This window comes from Leucoraja erinacea, chromosome 5 (assembly GCF_028641065.1).
Source record: "Leucoraja erinacea ecotype New England chromosome 5, Leri_hhj_1, whole genome shotgun sequence".
Taxonomy (NCBI): domain Eukaryota; kingdom Metazoa; phylum Chordata; class Chondrichthyes; order Rajiformes; family Rajidae; genus Leucoraja; species Leucoraja erinaceus.
Genome location: NC_073381.1, coordinates 55,038,316 through 55,060,887, shown reverse-complemented (window position 1 = coordinate 55,060,887; position 22,572 = coordinate 55,038,316). Strand labels below are relative to the sequence as shown.

At 42.8% G+C, this 22,572-nt stretch overlaps 1 protein-coding gene across 1 annotated transcript; it reads left to right on the top strand.

Annotated features, from left to right (window-relative positions):
* The first annotated feature begins 664 nt into the window (after positions 1-664).
* LOC129697269 (protein LEG1 homolog) lies at positions 665-22,215 on the top strand. Its single transcript, XM_055635643.1, has 6 exons — positions 665-1,351; positions 4,434-4,520; positions 8,658-8,842; positions 9,412-9,548; positions 12,955-13,193; positions 21,981-22,215. The coding sequence occupies exons 1-6, from the start codon at positions 1,024-1,026 to the stop codon at positions 22,151-22,153; spliced, it is 1,149 nt and encodes a 382-aa protein (XP_055491618.1). The 5' UTR covers positions 665-1,023; the 3' UTR covers positions 22,154-22,215.
* Positions 22,216-22,572: the final 357 nt, after the last annotated feature.

Genomic DNA, 22,572 nt, shown 5'->3' with positions numbered 1-22,572 from the left:
GTTGTCCCCCTTTACATTGGGGACCTGGGGTAGAGAGTGTTGCACAGGGTGGCATGTAATAAACTTTTGAGTCGGTTCACGGGCTCGTCCGCTGCCTGTATTTTCTGTGGCGAGGAAGAGACCATGTTCCACGTTTATATGGAGTGTGAGAGGCTACTGCCCCTGTACCAATATCTGAAGGAGTTGTTCCTAAAATTCTGGTTGCATTTTAGTCCTACGATTCTTGTGTTTGGACACAAGGCAGGGTGTGGGGAGAGCCAAATGGGGGGGTGGGACCTACCTGTCGGTTTGCTCCTGGGCCTGGCCAAGATGGCCATACGCGGATTCAGGCAGCAGGCGGTCGATGGTCAGGCTAGAGCCGGCTGCCTGCCCCTCTTTTGGGCCTACGTCCGTGCACGCGTGTCCCTGGAGAGGGAACACGCGGTGTCCATGGGGATTTTGGAGTCTTCCGTGGGCGCTGGTCACCGCGTGGGGTTGAGAGTATTGTGAACAATGATTGTAATGTTGTACTATAATGACACTTGATATGGTGTAATTTCTTTTTTCGTTTATGAATTGATCTGTTGTATCATCTGTTGAATAAAGTCTTGGAATTAAAAAAAAAAAAGAGAGAGAGAGACAGACAGAGAGAGAGACAGAGAGAGTATCTTTACAGCATTTATCCCAAATGTATGTATATCTTATCCCTCAGAATCCTCTCGAGTAACTTCCCTACCACGGATGTTGGGCTAACTGTCTTTAGTTCCAGATTTATTTTTGCAGCCCTTCTTAAATGAAAGCATAGCATTGATCACCTTCAGTCTACCATAGTCCACCCATGTTCAACAATGATTCATATATTTCATGTGTGGATTTTGATTAATTAAGCTCTCACGTGATTTTGGCTGAAAACTATTACAATCGCTGGGAAATGAAACACTTGTGAACCAGTCTGGTTATCTGATAACTCTATGTCCACGTCTGCAGAGGAGACCTTGGAGTATATATAAAGGCAATTCAGGCTTCTCTGCAAAGCCATCTAAAATGGCACGATTTATTTTAGCTTGTGAAACATTTGCCATTGTGCTTCTTACTTCACAACTGACAAATCGTCTGACTGCACATGGACAGGAGAGAGTGGGAGGAGATAATAAATACCCACCACTTTGGGATGATGTTCCTGATTCACTGGGTGAATTTGATACCATCCATAACAAGACTGTGATCAATCCTTGGAATTACCTCGAACGAATGGGAATGTATAAAACATTACTGAGTGTCACGGCTAAGTACATGAGCAATTTTGGACCCGGCAACACTGGAAATGTGTTATGGGGACTGCCACTGCAACATGGCTGGCAGTTTAATACAGGTATGAGATTAATTGCAAGTGATCTTGTGTCCAATTCCTGTTCCTTAAGGTAATGTTAATGACTGGTGCATTAAAGATTGTTATTTAAAGAATATAGTTTTATATTCAAAATATGGATATATCGTGGATAAGAGCGGCTGGTGCGTATAGTTTACGGTTTTATAGAACATGGAAGAGTACAGCACAGGAACAGGCCATAAGGCCCCCAATGTGCTAAAATGATGCCATGTTAAATCACCCTCTTCTGCCTGCCCCTGATGAGGAATTGCCCCACTGTTCCCTGTATATCCATGTGCCTTTCTATGTATCCAAAGCGCCACTATTGTATCTGGCTCCGTCACCATTTCTGGCAGCACTTTCCAGGCTCTTACCACTCTCCGTGTCAAAAACTTGCCCGCATTTTGGATTTACTTTTTGTGAATTTAGAGATACAGCGTGGAAACAGGCCCTTCAGCGCACCAGGTCTATGCTGACCATCGATCACCCATTCACACTGGTTCTATGTTATTGCACTTTCACATTAACTCCCTACATACTAAAGATCATTTACAGAGGCCAAATAACCTACAAACCTGCATGTCTTTGGGATATGGGAGGAAATCCACATGATTACAGGAAGACCATGCAAACTCCACACAGTAGCACCCGACGATGGGGGTCAAACCAAGGTCTCTGGTGCTGTGAGGTAACGGCTCTGCCACTGTGCCACATCTTCTCCGTTAAACTTTCCCCCTTTTATCTTAAAGTTATGCATTCTATGATTTGAAATTTGAAAAAAGGTTCTGACCTTTTCTATGTCTCCTATAATTTTGTAAAATTTTATCAGCCCCCATCTCAATACTAGTTTGTCCAAACTCCTTATAGTTAATACCTTCTAATCCAGGCAGCATTTTGGTAAATCCTTTCTGCAAACCCTCCACAACCTTCATATTATGGAATGGCCATGGTTGCATACACTAATCCTAAACAATTATTTTAAAGCTGCAACATGACTTAAGGGCCTGTCCCACCATGACTGCATGCGGCAAGCGCGACCTAACCAGAAGCGGGGGCCGCGCGTAGGTCGAGTGAGTGACATGAAGTTCGAGCGAAGTCCGCGGGAAGTTCGCGCGTGACGTATGGCGTCGGGGCGGCTGCGGGCCGGCAGGCCGTTGCCGCAAGGAATTTTTGAACACGGTCAGTTTTTCGGATCCCCACGCGATGTCGGGACCAGCTCTGCACAACTCCATACGGCTCTGGCGATCGAAGTGGGACCGGCCCCGCGTGGCCGTACGACTCAAGCGACTATGTTAGGTCGCGTTTGCCGCATGGAGTCGCATGCTCGTGGGACAGGCCCTTTAGGTCGCGTTTGCTGCATGGAGTCGCATGCTCATGGGACTGGCCCTTAACTCTTGGACTCAATGCCCTGACCTTTGAAGGCAAACATAGAATTTACCTTCTTTACCATATTCATGTATTGCTGCTGTCAGGGTGCTATGGATTTGGACCTTAAAAATCCTCTGTAAAGCTGCTGAGGAATTTGCCATTAACGATCTATATTTCCCTTATATTCGATCTCCCAAAGTACAGCACCTCACACCTACTCAGTTGAACACCATCTGCCATTTCTCTGCTCATATCTGTAATTAATTTAGATCCTACTGGAGATATTATCGCTACATCCTTTACAGTAATGTTCCTGTTTTTTGCAGGCAATTATATGCCGTGGATTACTGCCAATAGCTCCAGACCAGCATTGGTGCTCATCAAATTTTGTTATTTAAAAACATTATTGGTCAGTAATCCATGGGAAAGCTTTATCTGATAGCAAATTCAACCAAACATATTTACAATTGCAATTGCAACTGATTCCAGACCAGCATTTCTGAGTTATTTAATATTTGTCCCCGAGCAGGTGATTGGAGAATGGAAAGTCAAAGAAATCAAATAATATTTTTTCATTCTGCCTCTTAATACCACTGGATAGTTCTATTATAATCTAGAACATAACGGTTTCCAATCCTGTAAGTAGGCTCAGAATTTCAGCAGTTGCTCCCAGGCACCACCATTCCATCAGGAGTTCATAAGTTCTAGGAGCAGAATTAGGCCATTCTGCCCATCAGGTCATTCAATCATGGCTGATCTATCTTACCCTTTCAAACCCATTCTTCTACCTTCTCCCCATAACGCCCGACTCCCATAATAATCCATCAGGAGGTACATTTCACAGGGATTTTTGGGGCAAAGATGTGATATCACATCTATCCCACCACCTCATTTTCCCTTTCTGGCTAATCACAAAATGAGCACAAATCTTGGAAAACATCTGCCTGAAAAGGATTTCACAAAGTTCATTTCTCCAGTGTTTACACATATTTGTATGCAATCGTTGTCAACGGTAATAAGTAACTACATAGAAATTCTATCAGATAGTTTTACCTCTTTAGTTGGTTGGACCTGCTCCTTCAACTGTGATAAATTATTTTAGCACAAACTGGCTATTTAGCAGTTTTGTCATATTGGTCCATATGGGCTAACATCAAATTCGTTTGTGCACCAATAGTTTGTATGAACTGGTGTTCTTTTTTATTTAGCAAAGATTAATTTTATTTTTAAATAGTAATTCAAACAAAATTGAACCATGTAGGACTTTTGCACTTTCTCTAACTATGTAAAACAATAGATTGCCAAACACTTTTAATCTGCGTCAGCAAAATATAACACCATACTTGAAGTGTGCATTTTTACCAAACTAAGTCAGTCATCTATAGAAAGAGAGCAATAAAATTATACAGCAGGCAAGATAATAATTTCTAATTATAGAACATAACATGTTTATGAGATACCAATAGACACTTTTGTTAGCTTATATTGTGCCAAAAAGTAGACTTTATCTGGGCACTCATTCAGGAGCTTTTGCAAACGGCTCAAAGATAAGGAAACCACTCTGTTATTTAAAACCAAGTCTCAAAAATTGTGAATGCTTTACTGTTTGCATTTTCATGAAACAGATAAAATATTTGTATGATTGTTCCTTCATTTTAAAGATAATGGTTAGAAATACACTTATTTTAATGACACCATTGAATGTTTGCCTTGTTAGGTCGATTAGCTGACCCATCCAAGGGATCATCCTGTGGCCAACAAGCTGGTGACCCACTGTGCATCTCGACAAGAAGTTGGTGGTCTTGTAAGTAATATATATGTGTTGACTGCAGATGTACAGTATTGATTACTCAGTGATGCTAAGACAGTTCTTAGATGATTTCTTGAGCAACTGCATTGCTAGAATTAGTTAAGAGTTTGGTGTGTGCAGAAATGTTTCTATGACTCTTAAGCAATTTGTTACTTTTAAATTGCTCACAGAAGTTGAATCAGTATAGTTCTGAATGGTTCTATATTTGTTGGATAAACACCCAAGCAGTTTGGATATAAAGGTACACAAAAATGCTGGAGAAACTCAGCGAGTGCAGCAGCATCCATCGAGCGAATGAAATAGGCAACGTTTTGGGCCGAAACCCTTCTTCAGACTGAAGAAGGGTTTTGGCCCGAAAAGTTGCCTATTTCCCTTCGCTCCATAGATGCTGCTGCACCCGCTGAGTTTCTCCAGCATTTTTGTGTACCTTCGATTTTCCAGCATCTGCAGTTCCTTCTTAAACAGTTTGGATATAAAGATGTGCTGATGTGGTGTGGAATTGTCAGTGTAAAGGTGGAAATTCCTTTTCCTGAAGAGCAGCATGGATTGTGACTTGATTAAACTAAATTCACATAACAGCCATTAATCCAGATATTGAATTCAGACATAATGATATACACACAGCCAAGTCAAACCTGCCACTAAGCCTTGTGGTATCCTACTAGTCACTGCCTGCGATTGTGAAAAGGACCCGTTTACACCTACTCTTTTCTTCCTGTTTGCCAGCCAGTTCTCTATCCACATCAATACTGAACCCCCAATACCGTTCTCTCTCTCTCTCTCTCTCTCTCTCTCTCTCTTTTTTTTGTTCAAAGACTTTCAACACATCAAATAATACAACAGATCAAGTCATACACAAAACGAACTTACATTATCTCGTGTCATTATAGTACAACATTACAATCATTATTCACAATACTCTCAACCCCACGCGGTGACCAGCGCCCACGGAATACCTCCAAAGTCCCCGTGAACACCGCATGTTCCCTCTCCAGGGACACACATGCACGGACGTAGGCCCGAAAGGGGGGCAAGCAGCCGACTCTTGCCTGACCATCCATCGCCTGCTGCTCTCTCTCTCTCTCTCTCTCTCTCTCTCTCTCTCTCTCTCTCTCTCTCTCTCTCTCTCTCTCTCTCTCTCTCTCTCTCTCTCTCTCTCTCCTCCCTCTCTCTCTCTCCTCTCCTCCCCCCCTCTCCCCCCTTTTCCCCCCTCCCACCCCCTCTTCTCCTCCTCTCCACCCCCCTATCCCTCTTGCCCCACCCTCTGTGTCTCTGTCACTGTCTCTGCCCCTTCTCTCTCTGCCCTCACTCTCTACCCCCGCCCCCCCCCTCTAGATGTTGGGGGCTATGCGTCAGTAGATAGGGTGGTTATGGGGTAAAAGGAGCAAATTAATAATATTAATATAATATCAAGGGGGGTAATTAGCATGAGTGCGGGGGAGGGGCGAATAGTTAGTGTGTGACGCTGCATGCCCAACGGGTCTGCACTTGGTCTAGTATCTATTAAAACTTTTGCAGTCAGTTTTTATGTTCCCTGCCAGTTTTCTTTCATAATCTATTTTCCCTTTCCTAATTAAGCCATTTGTCCTCCTCTGCTGGTCTCTGAATTTCTCCCAGTCCTCTGGTAGGCTGCTTTTTCTGGCTAATTTGTACGTTTCATCTTTTACTTTGATACTATCCTTGATTTCCCTTGTTTTCCACGGATGCACTACCTTCCCTGATTTATTCTTTTGCCAAACTGGGACGAACAATTGTTGTAGTTCATCCATGCAGTCTTTAAATGCCTTCCATAGCATATCCACCGTCAACCCTTTAAGAATTAATTGCCAATCAATCTTGGCCAATTCACGTCTCATACCCTTTTACCTTTCTTTAAGTTACCTTTCTTTAAGTTCAGAACCATTGTTTCTGAATTAACAATGTCACACTCCATCCTAATGAAGAACTCAACCATATTATGGTCACTCTTGCCCAAGGGGGCACGTACAACAAGACTACTAACTAACCCTTCCTCATTACTCAATACCCAGTCTAGAATAGCCTGCCCTCTCGTTGGTTCCTCTACATGTTGGTTTAGAAAACTATCCCGCATACATTCCAAGAAATCCTCTGCCTCAGCACCCCTGCCAATTTGATTCACCCAATCTGTATGTAGATTTTACTGCACTTATATGTGTATGTGACAAATAAAATTGACTATTGACTATTGAAGTTCTCAACAATATCATTGGGCCCTGCCATTCACCATGAAGGTCCTGCGTTGATTCAACTTCCCAAAATGCAACACCACACACTTATCTGTGGGCGGGTCTAGGATCTGAGGCCATAGCCTCAGAATAAAAGAAACATCATATCTTTAGCAAGATGAGAAAGAATTTCTTTAGTCTGAGGGTAGTGAATCCATGGAATTCATTGCCACAGTTGGCTGTGGAGGCCGTCAATGGATATTTTTTAAAGTGGAGATTGATGGTGAGAAGGCAGGAGAATGGGGTTGAGGGAAAGATAGATCAGCCATGATTAAATGGCAGAGTAGACTAGATGGGCGGAATGGTCTAATTCTGCTCTTATCACTTATCCTATCACTCCTATCAGAATTAAACTTCATTAGCCATCACTTGGCTCACTTGCCCAGCTGATCTAGATCCAGCTGTAATTCTTGATATCCATCTTCATTGTCTACAATACCACCATTCTTTTTTGTGTCATCTGCAAACTTACTGATCATGTCTTGTATATTCTCACAATATCATTGTTATAGATGGCAAACAGTAATGGACCCAGCACAATCCCTAAAGCACAGTACTAGTCACAGGCCTCCTGTCACTAAAAAAAACTTCCACCACAACCCGCTTACTGTGTAGATAATTATATATCCAGTTACCAAGCTCTCCCTGGATCTCATGCAATCTAGCTTTCTCAGTAACAATATTTTGAAAATGCTGAAATAAAACACTTTAACCAATCAGAATTGTTTTAGTTTGATTTAATATACACCAGCATACTAACAGCACATGGATCTGCTAAAAGTTGTGGGATTTACATAGCTAATTAAAACTTGTAATTGTGTATAATTGAATCAATTTTCCCAAGAGTCCTTGAAAACCTAAAATATATTTTCCTCCGGACTTTCAATAAACTCTTGAGGCAAATGCAGTTACTTAAGAGCTGATTTAATTTATACAGTCTTCATGCAGTTTGTTAAGCAATGCAATTAATAGACAATAGACAATAGGTGCAGTAGGCCATTCGGCCCTTTGAGCCAGCACCGCCATTCAATGTGATCATGGTTGATCATCCCCAATCATTAACCCGTTCCTGCCTTCTCCCCATATCCCCTGACCGCTATATTTAAGAGCCCTATCTAGCTCTCTCTTGAAAGTATCTAGAGAACCGACCTCCACCGCACTCTGAGGCAGAGAATTCCACAGACTCACAATTCTCTGTGTGAAAAAGTGTTTCCTCATCTCCGTTCTAAATGGCTTACCCCTTATTCTTAAACTGTGGCCCCTGGTTCTGAACTCCCCCAACATCGGGAACATGTTTGTTGCCTCTAGCGTGTCCAAATCTTTATAATCTTATATGTTTCAATAAGATCCCCTCTCATCTAAATTCCAGAGTATCCAAGCCATTACGTCATGGGCTAGAGGGAGTGTCCTGGTACTTAAGGTTATCTCACCTCAAGACCTTAGTAGTCAACCGGTAGCTGAGCCCGAGAGAACAACCTCGCTCAGCTACAGCAGCAATGTTAATATAATTAGCGCACCAACCTAACGTGTCAAACCTGAATACACGACTGTTTGAACCGGCCTGACGTCTTGCCTTTATTCACCACGTTTGGTGCTGCTACAATGTATTATATACTTCCTGAAAATGACAAGACAGGATATTGAAGAAGGTATTTGGCACAATCGTCTTAATCAGTCAGAGCATTGATTAGAGGATTTGCAAGTTGAGTTCGGAAACTGATCGGATTAAACTTGAACTTGAGTTGATTGTTTTTTTACTGCAAAATTTAACGACTCATAATAACTGTGCATGGGGTAATGAGTGCTGTCCATTAACCTGAATATTTTTCAAGCTTAAGGGACCACAATGTGCCTTTATATAATTTGATATGTATTTTTGTATTAGGTATGAATTACTACTTAGCTACAATACCCTTTTTGGGAGCAATAGAAGCAGGCTTCTTTGAGGATTGGCCTTTTGAAATAAAAGTCTTGCAACCTGAAGAATACATGGATAATTTTTGTTACACTGCAGCTGACTGCCGTGTACTGAACCCTGCGATGATGGCCACATGGACAACTTTCTTTCAGGTATGCCGATCTACAAACTATTTGAATATTACACATATTCATATAGCTATACTGATATCCATAGGAAACAGGAAAAGGTGGACATATGATGACTTGCATACTGTTTAGAAAGAAGACTGCTTGTAGGTTGTATTTCATTGTGTGTGTTTCTTGATGTGTAATGAGTGCCCAGTGAGAAGCATTCTTCCCTTTCCCACCTCCAGTTACAGGCTGGATTGGTTGTTCATATATATCCAGGGAACACCCCAGAGGTAATAAAAATCACCATGCAGGTCAGAAGTCTCGTAGATCCTTGCTCACTGCTACACCAGTCAGGATACAAATGTTTTCTATTCTACGGGTATACCTACTTTGGATTCACGGTAGGAAGTTCAAGGTAATGCTTAGTGTTATAGGGATAAAGGAGCTAGGCTTTAAGGTCCTTACTTCAAACTCCAAACCCTGAGATACAAGATTAACTTGCAACTGCCCTGCGAAGTGGGCTAATAAGCCAATTCACTGAAGGCTCTGTAAACAAAGGTTCTGCACAAATGACATGGTATTCAATAATTAATTTATGTATTTGACAGTTACTGAAAATAACAAATGAATATTCCCAAATGGAGATATTACCTACTATATCATCGGAAGAGGATAATATTTGGCATCATCTGTGGATGGCACATGTTGCATCGATTGAAGCTGCACTTCCACAATGTTCTGAAAGGTTAATTTAAGTATTTCCCACATTTTATGTTCCTAATTCAATTTTCTTCTTCCTCTCAATGCAATGTCAATTTTTTCCTGCTTGATGCATCAGCACTGTGCATGCTGAGCTGCACTGATCCACAATTTTAGCACTTCCAACCTTATTTTCCAAGCTGTCCAGGCCCTCATTATCCTTAATGTCAGGAAGCACAATCCTCCAGCTCTACAAACCACTCTAGTTCTGTCCTTCTGCTCACACTAAATGTAATCATTCCATCACTGGCAATCTTACCTTCAGCTGCCATGTGTGGAAGTTCCAGCATTCCATCTTTAACGTCTGCACCCTTATATCTCTTCCTCCTTAAATATACTTTTAAAAACCTGTACTTTGACCTAGCTTCATGTAATCTGTCTACTTTCCCCTGATGCGGTTCAATGTCAATTTTGATTTAATAACAACCTTGTGAAGCACTCTACGATCTTTATGCTATATTACGGATACCATACAAATGAAAGTTGTTTGTAGAGCAAAGTGCTCAGTGTAATTTAGGGCAAATGTAGCAGGGTTTGAATGACCTAGAGTTCATGTTGAGTAGAGCGGGGGAGGTCAATCATTAGAAAAGAGATGTCAAGTATTTAAGCGGTGGACGAGTTAAGGCAGGATTGGAGTTGGACAATAATAATGAGTTGTAAATAAGCAATCCTACCAATAGTATGAATATGTGTTCCATAACTCAACATGGGATCAAAGATTACAAACATGATCAGCATGGGTGATTATGTCTCACATATTTGATCGTGTTTTGAAAATGTAACCCAGAAAGTTGAATGAAATGTTGAACCCAGAAATATGGCCGTAGACTTACTCTGTATGGACTTCAGCAAGGTCTTTAATAAGGTTCCACATGGTAGGCTGCTCTGGAAGGGATCTAGGGAGAGCTAGCTAACTGGATACAGAATTGGCTTCATGGTAGGAAGCAGAGGGTGGTGTTGTAAGGTTGCTTTTTGGACTGGATGCCAGTGACTAATGATGTAGTTCAGGGATCGATGCTGGGCCTACTGCTGTCTGCCATCTAAATAAATGGCTTGGATGATAAATGAATTTGAGGATGAAACTGAAATAGGTGGTTCCATGGACTGTGAAGATCAAGAATTATGCCTGGATTTTGAGTACCTGGGCAAGTGGGCCGAGGAATGGCAAATGGAGTTTACTTCAGATAGGCTTGAGATGTGGCATTTTGGGATGTCAAACTATGGCAGGACCATCATGGTGAATGATAAGCGTCTAGGAACTGTTGTAGAGCAGATGAATTTAGCAGTACAAGTACATAATTTCATGAAAATTGCTTTACAGACAGATAGAGTGGAGAAGACAGCTTTAATTAATAAACATCTGCAGTTCCTTGTAACTCGACTTTAGGTATGTTGGCCTTCATCAATCATGGAACTCAGAACAGAGGTTGGGACATTATGTTACTGTTGTACAAGACATTGGCGAGGCAGCACTTGGAGTATTGTGTTCAGGTTTGGTCACCCTGCTATAGGAATGAAGCCATTAAACTAGCAAGATTCCAGAGAAGACTGACAAGAATGTTACCAGAATACAAGAAACTGAGCTCTATGTTAGGCAGGCTCATGCTAACATACGGGACGAGCCTGCCCAAGAGCCATGTAGCATGTAAACAGGCCCTTCAGCCCAACTTGCCCATGCCAACCAAGGTACACCATCTACACTAGGGCCAACTGCATGCGTTTGGCCAATATCACTCTGAACCTTCTCTATACATGTACCTGCCCAAATGTCTTTGCCTTTTATGTCCATTTTGAACTGGTAAACGCAGCTCCATCTTGACATTCACCATCCCCCATTGGGCCTGTCCCATTCATCTTGGTGACAGAATTCAGATCTGCTTTCATGAGGGTGAATGCCCGGAAAGTAGCTGGCCCAGTTGGAGTCCCTGGACATGTTCTGAAATTGTGCAGCAATCAAATGGCCAGTCTTCACCACCATATTCAACCTCACTTCAACAGCCTTCTGTCCCCACTTACTGATGAAATCAGAAAAAAACATACAATACATCGGGTGCAGAGTGCACTGGCCTGGAACTCCGTCCCATATCACCAGTGTCCAGAGTAGATTATCTGAGACTCTGGAGCTAATCCATGGATTTCCAGGTACATTTAATCAAGAACGGCAACCCTATTTTTTTTTTGTCTTATACTACTTTACTTTTCCTATTTTTTTCCAACCTAACATACCCTGCAAATGAGCATCAATCCAAAACATTTGTAACTGCAGGTTTGCTGGGATTATCTAGTTACTAAAGTCCAAGCAGCAGTACAGTTCAGGCTCAATATGAGCCCTGCAGATACCCCACAAGAGAACTAAACACCCCACAGTGAATGTCCCTCAGACAGACTCTTCTGGAAGATGGTTTTGAATGCATTTTAAGACTTCACACTCAAAAATGTTGCTGTTAAGATGGAAAGGCTGCAGAGATTTACAGGGATGTTGCCAGGACGATGGCCTGAGCTTACGGGGTGAGGTTGAGCAGGCTAGGATAGAGCAGTACAAGATAATGGGAGAAATAGGTAGGGTAAATGCAGAGACTTTCACCAAGAGTAGGGGAATCAAGATCCAGAGGGCACAGGGTTAAGTTGAGGAGCTAAAGATATAATAGGAACCCGAGGGGCAACTTTTATTTTACACAAAGTGTGGTAGGTGTATGGAATGAGCTGTCAGAGGGTTAGTTGAGGTACTATCACAATGTTTAAAACAATTTGGATAGGTACATAGATAGGGTAGGTTTAGAGGGATATCGGCCAAACACAGGAAGGTGGGACTTGTGTAGATGGGGCATGATGGTTGGTGCTAGCAAGTTGTGCCAAAAGGCCCAGGTTTCCATGCTGTATGACTCTGATGCCAAAAGTTCAAATATGATTTCATGAACCGAGCTTTATGATGTATGTATGACTGTCAACAACCCCCACTCCAGATAAGAAGCATTTCCCTTCTTGCAATTACTATAGTGTCGAGCAACATTTCAGCACAGAGATATGGATTATGTTCCCATTACATTAGTGTTAAAGAAAGATTATTTGGTTCAGAAACTCCAGCTAGTTCCAAGGAATTTCTGGATCAGTCTACGTGTACATATGGTATGTGCCTGTAGCCAGAAACCCAGCATCAAATTGTGATTTTCAGATATTTTCAGTAATGAGCAGTGGAATTTGCTACACACAGGATCTTTTTCTCCTCCAACTGATCATCCCCAGAGATTTTCGGATGATCAATATTTTTATCCTATATGTTTCCCTGTCCTTTGCACACCCTAAAAAAAATCAATCTTACCAAATAGAAAACAACTGCAGTGGAAATTCGATTGATTTGATTTGGTTTGCATGTTTTATTGTTGTCTTACCAGGTTGGCGTACATTTCAGCTCCTGAAGCACAGTTTGGTGTCAGCTGGGCGAATGCAGTAGAATTTATTGCTCTTACTCATTTTCCCACTAACTTCAATCAAACCAATAGCTTTCAAGTATTTCTGCCTCAACGGATGCTGTTAGCTGGAGATAAGGCACCATCTATTCCTGACCTAAGTAAAGAGGAGAACAGAGTCTTGGTGGGTCTTGACATTTTATACAAAGGAAACCAATTGACAGGTGAGTAGCTCAAGACTGAATGACTGCTTGACCAGTTTTCTGTTGTTTCTTTTCCAAATGCATTTAAGTGCAGATAATATAAATTCATATTTACAGAAATATTTTTTCCAAATGTTTTTAAAACATTTATAAAAATATAATTCCAAAGGATACCAACAAGTTAAAGTATTTTTGCAGCTACAGAACAAGTAAATGCTGGAAATACTCTATAGATCAAGCGGCATCTGTGGAAAGAGAAATAGTTAATCCAGAATTCTGTGGCTATCTTCAGAGTAAACCAGCATCTACAGTTCCTTCCAACACAATTTGTCTTTTCTGTGGTGCTTTGTGAATTGCAAAATGACATTTTCCAAAAATATAATAAATGGAAAGTGCGTGAGTAAAAAAATATTTTTCTCTTGAAGATTAAGAATAGAAATATGGATACCCCAAATTCGTTTGAAATTAATCCAGCAGAAATGTTAAAGAACAAAGGAATAAAAGTGGCATTTCTTCTGATGCAGCAGTGCCACTCAGTGGTTACTTGAAGAAGAGCAATGGAATGAAGCAAGCATTGCTCCTTCCAATACTCAGTCACTTCCATTCTCTTTGTTATATACCCATGGCAACCTGTGAACTATAATGAAACAGGCCCGTACGAAGCTTTTCAAAATGGGGGGTGGCATGACAGGATTACAAAAATTTGAATGTGAAATAATATGCGTGCTACGCACATCACGAGCATGAAGTGTGGTCCCTCGATGCCGGGGTCCAGGGCCCGCCTAAGTGCCCTGGAAGCTCTGGGGTTTTAGATGCTCTCTGGTGCATTCTGAGCCTTATTTTGGAGCATTTTTGCACCAAATATATGACCAATATTTCAGAGATTAACAGGAATCTGAGAGGTAGCTTTTTCACACAAAGGGTGGTGGGTGTATGAAATAAGCTGCCAGAGGAGGTAGTTAAGGCTGGGACTATCCTAATGTTTAAGAGACATTTGGACACGTACATGGATAGGACAGGTTTAGATGGATATGAGCCAAACACGTGTGAGTGGGACTAGTGTAGATGGGACATGTTGGTCGTTGTGGGCATGTTGGGCTGAAGGGCATCATTCTGCATCACACTGCATCATTCTATGACTAAAAAGTTAAGAAGAGAAATGCATGTATATAAGTAGAGCAGATTTGAAAGAGGAGTGAAATGTAAAGGCAGAGAGAGGTTTATGGGTGGAAAGGAACATAGGAAAGGAGGGGGGAGGGTGGGCTTGGGCAGATGGGTGAAGGGAAAATAGACACAAAGTGCTGGAGTAATTCATTGGGTTAGGCAGCATCTGTAGAGAAAATGGATAGGTGACGTATCACAGAGTGCTGGAGTAACTCAGTGAGTCAGGCAGCATCTGTGGAGAACATGGATAGGTGACATGTCACAGAGTTCTGGAGTAACTCAGTGGGTCATGCAGCATTGATAGCTTTATAAATCAGAGCATTGAGTATAGAAGCTGGGATGTAATGTTAAAATTGTACAAGGCATTGGTGAGACCAAATCTGGAGCATGGTGTACAATTTTGGTCGCCCAATTATAGGAAGGATGTCAACAAAATAGAGAGAGTACAGAGGAGATTTACTAGAATGTTGCCTGGGTTTCAACAACTAAGTTACAGAGAAAGGTTGAATAAGTTAGATCTTTATTCTCTGGAGCGCAGAAGGTTAAGGGGGGACTTGATAGAGGTCTTTAAAATGATGAGAGGGATAGACAGAGTTGATGTGGATCAGCTTTTCCCTTTGAGAATAGGGAAGATTCAAACAAGAGGACATGACTTCAGAATTAAGGGATAGAAGTTTAGGGGTAACATGAGGGGGAACTTCTTTACTCAGAGAGTGTAGCAGTGTGGAATGAGCTTCCAATGGAAGTGGTGGAGGCAGATGAGAAGGGAATGGAGGGTTATGGTATGAGTGCAGGCAGATGGGACTAAGGGAAAAAAAGATGTTTGGCACGGACTTGTAGGGCCGAGATGGCCTGTTTCCGTGCTGTATTTGTTATATGTTATATGGTTATCTGTGGAAAAAAGGTATAGATTATATATCGGGTCAAGACCCTTCTTCAGTAATATTCAAGATGTGGCATGTATAGACATTCCTGAATGTTACCCAAACCATTGTGAGCTACTTTGTGAGAGTGCTTGCCGTCTCCTATAACATCTCTGCTGCCTTGGGTGATGTAGGACAGGACACAAGCTTTGGGACACGGTGTGGAGCTGTTGCCGTCTGTCCCAGCATGGTAAAAGCCTGGATGGAGTGGATGTGGAGAGGATGTTTCCACTAGTGGGAGAGTCTAGGACCAATGGCCACAGCCTCAGAATTAAAAGATGTTCCTTTAGGAAGGAGATGAGCAGGAATTTCTTAAGTCAGAGGGTGGTGAACTGTGGAATTCATTGCCACAGACAGCTGTAGAGGCCTAGTCAATGGACATTTTTCAGGAGGAGATTGATAGATTCTTGATTGATACGGGTGTCAGAGGTAATGGGGAGAAGGCAGGAGAATGGGTTTGAGAGGGAAAGATAGATAGTCATAGTGATACAGTGTGGAAACAGGCCCTTCGGCCCAGCATGTCCCATCATCCCGGCTTGTACACCCTAGAATTTAGAAGATTGAGGGGGGATCTTATAGAAACTTACAAAATTCTTAAGAGTAGATGCAGGAAGATTATTCCCGATGTTGGGGAAGTCCAGAACTAGGGGTCACAATTTAAGGATAAGAGGGAAGTCTTTTAGGACCGAGATGAGAAAATCATTTTTTACACAGAGAGTGGTGAATCTGTGGAATTCTCTGCCACAGAAGGTAGTTGAGGCCAGTTCATTGGCTATATTTAAGAGGGAGTTAGATGTGACCCTTGTGGCTAAAGGGATCAGGGGGTATGGAGAGAAGGCAGGGATGGGATACTGAGTTGAATGATCAGCCATGATCATATTGAATGTCGGTGCAGGCTCGAATGGCTGAATGGCCTACTCTTGCACCTATTTTCTATGTTTCTATGCACTAGTCCCACCTGCCCACGTTTGATCCATGTACCTGTCTAACTGTTTCTTAAATGTTACGATAGTCCCTGCCTCAACTACCTCCTCTGGCAGCTTGTTCCATACATCTACCACCCTTTGTGTGAAAGATATACCCCTCAGATTCCTATTACACCTTTACCCCTTCACCTTAATCTTGCTCTGCTCCTTGATTCACCTACTCTGGGAAAAAGACTCAACCTGATCTATTCAAATCATGATTTTATACACCTCTATTAGATCATCCCTCATCCTCCTGTGCTCATGAAATAGAGTCCCAGCCTACTCAACCTCTCCCTATAGCTCTGGCCCTCTAGTCCTGGCAACATCCTCGTAAATCTTCACTGTACTCTTTCCAGTTTGACATATTTCCTATAACATGGTGCCCAGAACTGAACACAATATTCTAAATGCGGTCTCACCAACGTCTTATACAACTGTAACATGACCTCCCAACTTCTACACTCAAGACTGAAGAAGGTCAAAGTGCCAAAATACATTTTGATCACCTGATGTACCTGCGACTCGACCTTCAAGGAACCATGCAACCATCAACCATTCCTCTGCCCACCTGGCCAATTGATCCAGATCCTGCTGCAATCTTTCACAACCATCTTCACTATCTGCAAAACCTGCCTTACTGACCCGCTGTGGCAGATTGTGCTTCCTCAGCTGCCGAAGAAAGTACATCCTCTGTTGTGCCATTTTTGACTGTGGAGTCAATGGTAGCCCCCCACTTAAGGTAATTGGAGATGAATGTTCCCAATGTTGGGCGAGTCCAGAACCAGGGGCCACAGTCTTAGAATAAAGGGGATCATTTAGGTGAGAAAAAACTTTTTCACCCAGAGAGTTATGAATTTATGGAATTCCCTGCCACAGAAGGCAGTGAAGGCCAAGTCACTGGATGGATTTAAGAGAGAGTTAGATAGAGCTCTAGGGGCTAGTGGAGTCAAGGGATGTGGGGAGAAGGCAGGCATGGGTTATTGATAGGGAACGATCAGCCATGATCACAATGAATGGCGGTGCTGGTTGAAGGGCCGAATGGCCTCCTGCGCCTATTTTCTATGTTTCTATGATGGTTCCCAGGAACTTAAAAGACTCCACAGATGTGACGTGGTGTTGTTGTTGGTGAGTGGGGGGAGGGGAGGGGGGAGCTCTCCTAAAGTCTACAATCAATTCCACTGTCTTAAGAGCATTGAGCTCCAGGTTGTTGCGATGGCACCAGGATGCCAGCTCTGACACTTCCTGTCTGTAGGCAGATTCCTCCCCATCCTGGATCAGTCCAATCAGGGTTGTGTCGTCCGCAAACTTGAGAAACTTGACAGAGGTCTCTGTGGAGGTGCAGTCGTTGGTGTATAGAGAGTAGATGAGAGGGGAGAGTATGCAGCCTTGCGGTGCTCCTATGCTGAGTGTTTGCGGGTCCGAGATGTGCTTTCCCATCCTTACATGCTGCTTCCTGTCTGTCTGGAAGCTGGTGATCCACCGACAGAGGGGTTCAGGCATAGTCAACTCAGAAAATTTGGAGTGTAGTAGCTATGGCACAATGGTGTTGAATACAGAGCTAAAATCAACAAACAAAATCCTTACATAGGTCCCCTGGCGGTCTAGGTGCTGGAGGATGAAGTGCAGGCCCAGGTTGACTGCGTCATCAACAGATCTATTGGCCCGATATGCAAACTGCAGAGGATCCAGCAGGGAGATTGTGATATTTTTCAGCTTGGCCAGCACAAGCCTTTCAAGGCTCTTCATGACTACAGAGGTCAGTGCGGCAGGCCTGTAGTCATTAAGGCAAGTAATCCTTGCCTTTTTGGGAACAGGGCCAAAAGTGGAGACTTTGAAGCAGGCAGGGACAGTACATGTTTGCAGGGACTGGTTAAAAATGTCTGTGTAGATCGGTGCCAGCTGTTTGGCACAGAGCTTAAGAGTAGAGGGGGAAACATTGTCAGGTCCTGGAGATTTCCAGATTTTCTGTCTTTGGAAAAGCCTCTCCACCTCCTCTATTTTTTATTGTTGATGAAGTGATGTTCTTCAGCAAGGAGGGTGTGTGTAATTGGGTGTGAAGTGGTGATTGGAGAGGGGTGGGTGTAGAAGGCCCCATTCTTTGCAGACTGAGGTCAGGCTGTGAGTGGGTATGAAGTGTTGGTCGGGGTGGGAAAGGGTCCAGTTTTTTCATACTGGAGTCTTGCCTTAAGTAGGTGTGAAGTGGTGAATGGGGAGGAGTGGGTGTAGGGTCCATTCTTTGCAGATTGGAGTCTGGCTGCGTTTGTCGGGGAGCGGGTACCAGCGTTACGTTTCTGATTTTCAAACCGGCAGTAAAAATCATTCAGGTTGTTGGTCAGCTGACGATTGTCCAAAGAGCGCGGGGCTTTCCTCATAGCTGGTACTTTCCTTGCATGCCCTTCCAAACTGAAGAAAAGTCACTAGCTGAGAACTTGCTCCTCAACTTCTCAGAACACCTATCTTTTGCAGCTCTGATTCCTCTTCTCAGCTCTTTATCGATTAGGCTATCTTTTAACCCTTTAACAATTAAGTTATCGGGTTGACGCATATTTGCCCCACCCCCCCACCATCTCGAAATTGAAATGTTCCATCTGCATATAATACATTAAAATAGTAAGATTAAACGAGAACTTACCAGTTTGAAGTTTGATCTGTATTTTATGAGGAGTTACGATGAGGGATTACGTGAAGATCCCGCTCAGCACGCATGCGCGGCATACTTCAAAGCAGCGGTGTGGAATCACAGATAGACGCAGTTATTGAAGTAAACATAGTAAAGACTAGGATACATCAGTTTATCAGTTTGACCCATATTATTGAGGGTGGGAGCGGAGGGCACGTAATCTCTCATCGTAACTCCTCATAAAATACAGATCAAACTTCAAACTGGTAAGTTCTCGTTAAATATTACTATTTTACTTCGGAGTCACGTGAGTGACTACGTGAAGACTTCAAAGCTCTGTGATTTCAAACCGTGTAACAGGTATTACTTCACGCACTGCCGAAGTCCTTGAGGGAGGAAGTGTGTTATCGTAATCAACCAATGAATCTGTTTGTAGAAAAACACAATGGTATTTTTTAACAATAACAACAAAGAAATTAAATTGCTCCCCTGGGCTTAAATTAAATATTCGCAGTCGGTAAAATCTTTTCTGCAAATAAAACAGGTTTTGCCAACGTCTTATTATAAAATTTCTGAACGGTCTTTCCCCCGACCATCCTGCTGTAGCCAGGATGTGGTCTATAGGCAAGTCCATTCTTTTAGCCGTCGATGTGGATGCTGCCCTGGTGGAATGAAATTTGTACATGTTAGTGTTTATCCCAGCAACTTTTAGCACCTGCTTGAGCCATCTCGAAATGGTTTGGCTCGTCACCCGACCATAAGGTTTTTTCTGACTGACCCACAAGGCTTTTCATCTCCCTCGAATATTTTGGTTGTGTCTATGTAGGATAGTAGGTGGGTCATGGCACATAACCGTGGTTCTGGCGGGTAAGCCCGGAATTCCACGACTGGATTAGGTGTTCCTGGTCTGCTCTGTTTGATCAGTCCCTGGATAATGACAGAGATCTGGTCTGGAGCTGTGAGCATGCTGTCCAGTCGCAATAGGTGTAGTGACTAGACCCTCTGTGCAGATACAAGTGCCATCAACATGAGTGTTTTGAGCATAGATTGTTCCAGGTTGAGGGATCTGGCTGGTGGCTATCCCCTGAGGTATGTCAGGACCACACTGACATCCCATATATGGGTGTACTTTGGTCTAGGGGGTTAGAGTTGTAAATACCCTTCATTAGTTTGACCACCAGTGGGTGGGACCCCATGACCTGTTGTCCTGGAGCTGGTTTTAAATAGACAGGCAGGGCACTTCTAGCTGTGTTGATGGCTCTGTAGCTGAGTCCTTCATCGTGGTGAAGGTTCGCCAGGCATTCCAGTACGTTGGTAACTGTAGCGGTTGAGTAGGTGGTCCCTGTATCCAAGCAGTACTTCTCCCATTTTTTGATGCTGGACAAGTGCTGTTTTTAGTGGATGTTCGGAGGGATGCTGACATGGTGTCGACAGTTTGTTCTGATAATCCCAGTCCCAGAAGTGATTTGTGCAGAATCTGCAACCCAGGAGTTTGATTTGTTCATGGCACGGGTGGCTTGTGCCCGACACTGGGTGTTAATAACTCTGGGTCACAGGGGAATACCATCGGAGTTTCAACAACCATGTCATGGAGTATTGGGAACCATGGCTGCGTAGGCCAGTCGGGTACTATCAAAATACCTGAAGCAGAGTCCATTTGTATTGTGCGTAGTCCCCAACTGATGAGGCAGAAGGGAGGAAATGCATAGAAGACGAATTTCCCCAATCCAGCGCGAACGCATCTACCGCTGCTGCCTCAGGGTCTGGTTCCCAAGCCACCATAAATAATCACAATTAGCTCTGAATAAAATTGGTGACAATATTTTCCATTTCCTAACCTTTGGTTTTCACTGCACCAAGGAAATCTTCCAACTCCATCTTCTGCCTAGCTTCCTCAGCAGCAACATCATCAATGGACTCCTGCATTACTGCAGACAGATCCATGATGACCCTGAAAACATGCAGATTTTTGTAATATTCAAATTATATTAAAAATATGATGCAAAAAGAAAGTCACAAGCTATGGAATTCATATTTTTCAGTATTGTTATCAAGGAAAAGAAAGCAGTTCTAATTGTTTGATATTATTCATATGGAGGAGAAAATATAATATCTCTAAAACCGACCTTAATCTTGCAATCTCACTAAAGATAATTCCCCTTTCCCTCTCCCCTCCACCTCTCTCCCTCCCCATCTCTCTCCCCTCCCTCTATCTCCCTTCCCTTCTCACATTCCCCCATCTTTCTCCCTCCCACGCAGCGTTGGAGGGCCCGCGGCGGAGGGGTGAGAGCACGCGGGGGGGCATAGGCCCATGGGGGGGTGGAGTGGGCGGAAGGTGGCGTGGGCCTGGCAGTGGGGTGGCTTGGGCCTGGTGGAGGGGTGGCATGGGTGGAAGGTGGTGTGGACCCAGTGGGGTGGGGGCGTGGGGTGTGGGGAGGTGGTAGCGTGGGCCCCGGTGGTGGGGGAGGCGAGGGGAGTGGACCCGGACGGAGCAGCGTCTGGTGTCAGGGTTACGGCCGCTGGGTTCAGTTCAGCCGCTCCCGCCCGGCGACGGGAGAACACTCCTGGACGCCAGGCTGGCCGTTGGCGAGGCTCAGAAATATAATCAGGAATATGATCATATTTTTCCAACTAATAATTAATCATATTTATGTCTATTCACTACACTAAACATTGCGAATGGATCTCTATGAATATTTGGGATATTTTTTGCAAATATATTTTGGTCTTGTAATCCTAAATTCACAAGCGCACCATCTACTGTCCGTATGTGAATTCATGCAAGTCCCATACCTCCCTTTATGTGGCCTCATTCTGATTGTTACAAGCATTTACAAGTGTAGATGTTTTGTATTAAGGCCTCATTTGACTAGAAGTTGAGATATTTAATGTTTCAAAGGAGAGAGGAAAATGCAGCTCAACGTTCAAGAAACAAAAAGGCACTATTCAAAATAAAATGCAACATCAAATATAGCTTTCCTTTCAGCAGTTACATTTAATCATATATTTAGAGGATATTGCACTATTTTTAACCATTTTCTGATTTATGTAAAATAGTTTTTTTACATTTAAAACTGCTTTACTTAAATACAATTAAATTTCAATTTTAAGAGAATATCCTTTTTATATTTAGGTGGCTGGTTATTGAAAGTGTGGAGAAGGACCATGTGCTCAGAAAAAGGAAGAGCAGTGGGTCGAAACCTACTGGAAAATGCTGTTGCAAATCCTGACCTCATTTTATCTGGAATGCGTAATCTTTTTGTGGAATTCATTAAAAATCATCACTGTACTACAATTAATATCTAATCTTTATGTTGTCTGCAAACAAGTAGCTTGCAATAAAACATAAAATTATTCTAAAGAAAAGTTTGAAAGTTAGCAGTTGACTAAGTTCTTCTGTGAAAGATGTTCGGCACGGACTTGTAGGGCCGAGATGGCCTGTTTCCGTGCTGTAATTGTTATATGGTTATATGTTATATTGTTATAAATAGAAAATCTAATCTATCTATATCATATATCGTCATATCATATCATATAATATCATATCATCATATATCTATCTATATTTAAAACTCTGTGTGTCTGGCTGTGTGGCTGTGTGTGTTTCTGACTTGTGGCTGCCAGTCTTTGATTCGTTGCTATGCCAACACCCGACCCAGAAATGCCGAGTTTTTTTCCATTTCAGTAGAGATTTCACTTTTCATTCCAAGTATCCACTCCTCATT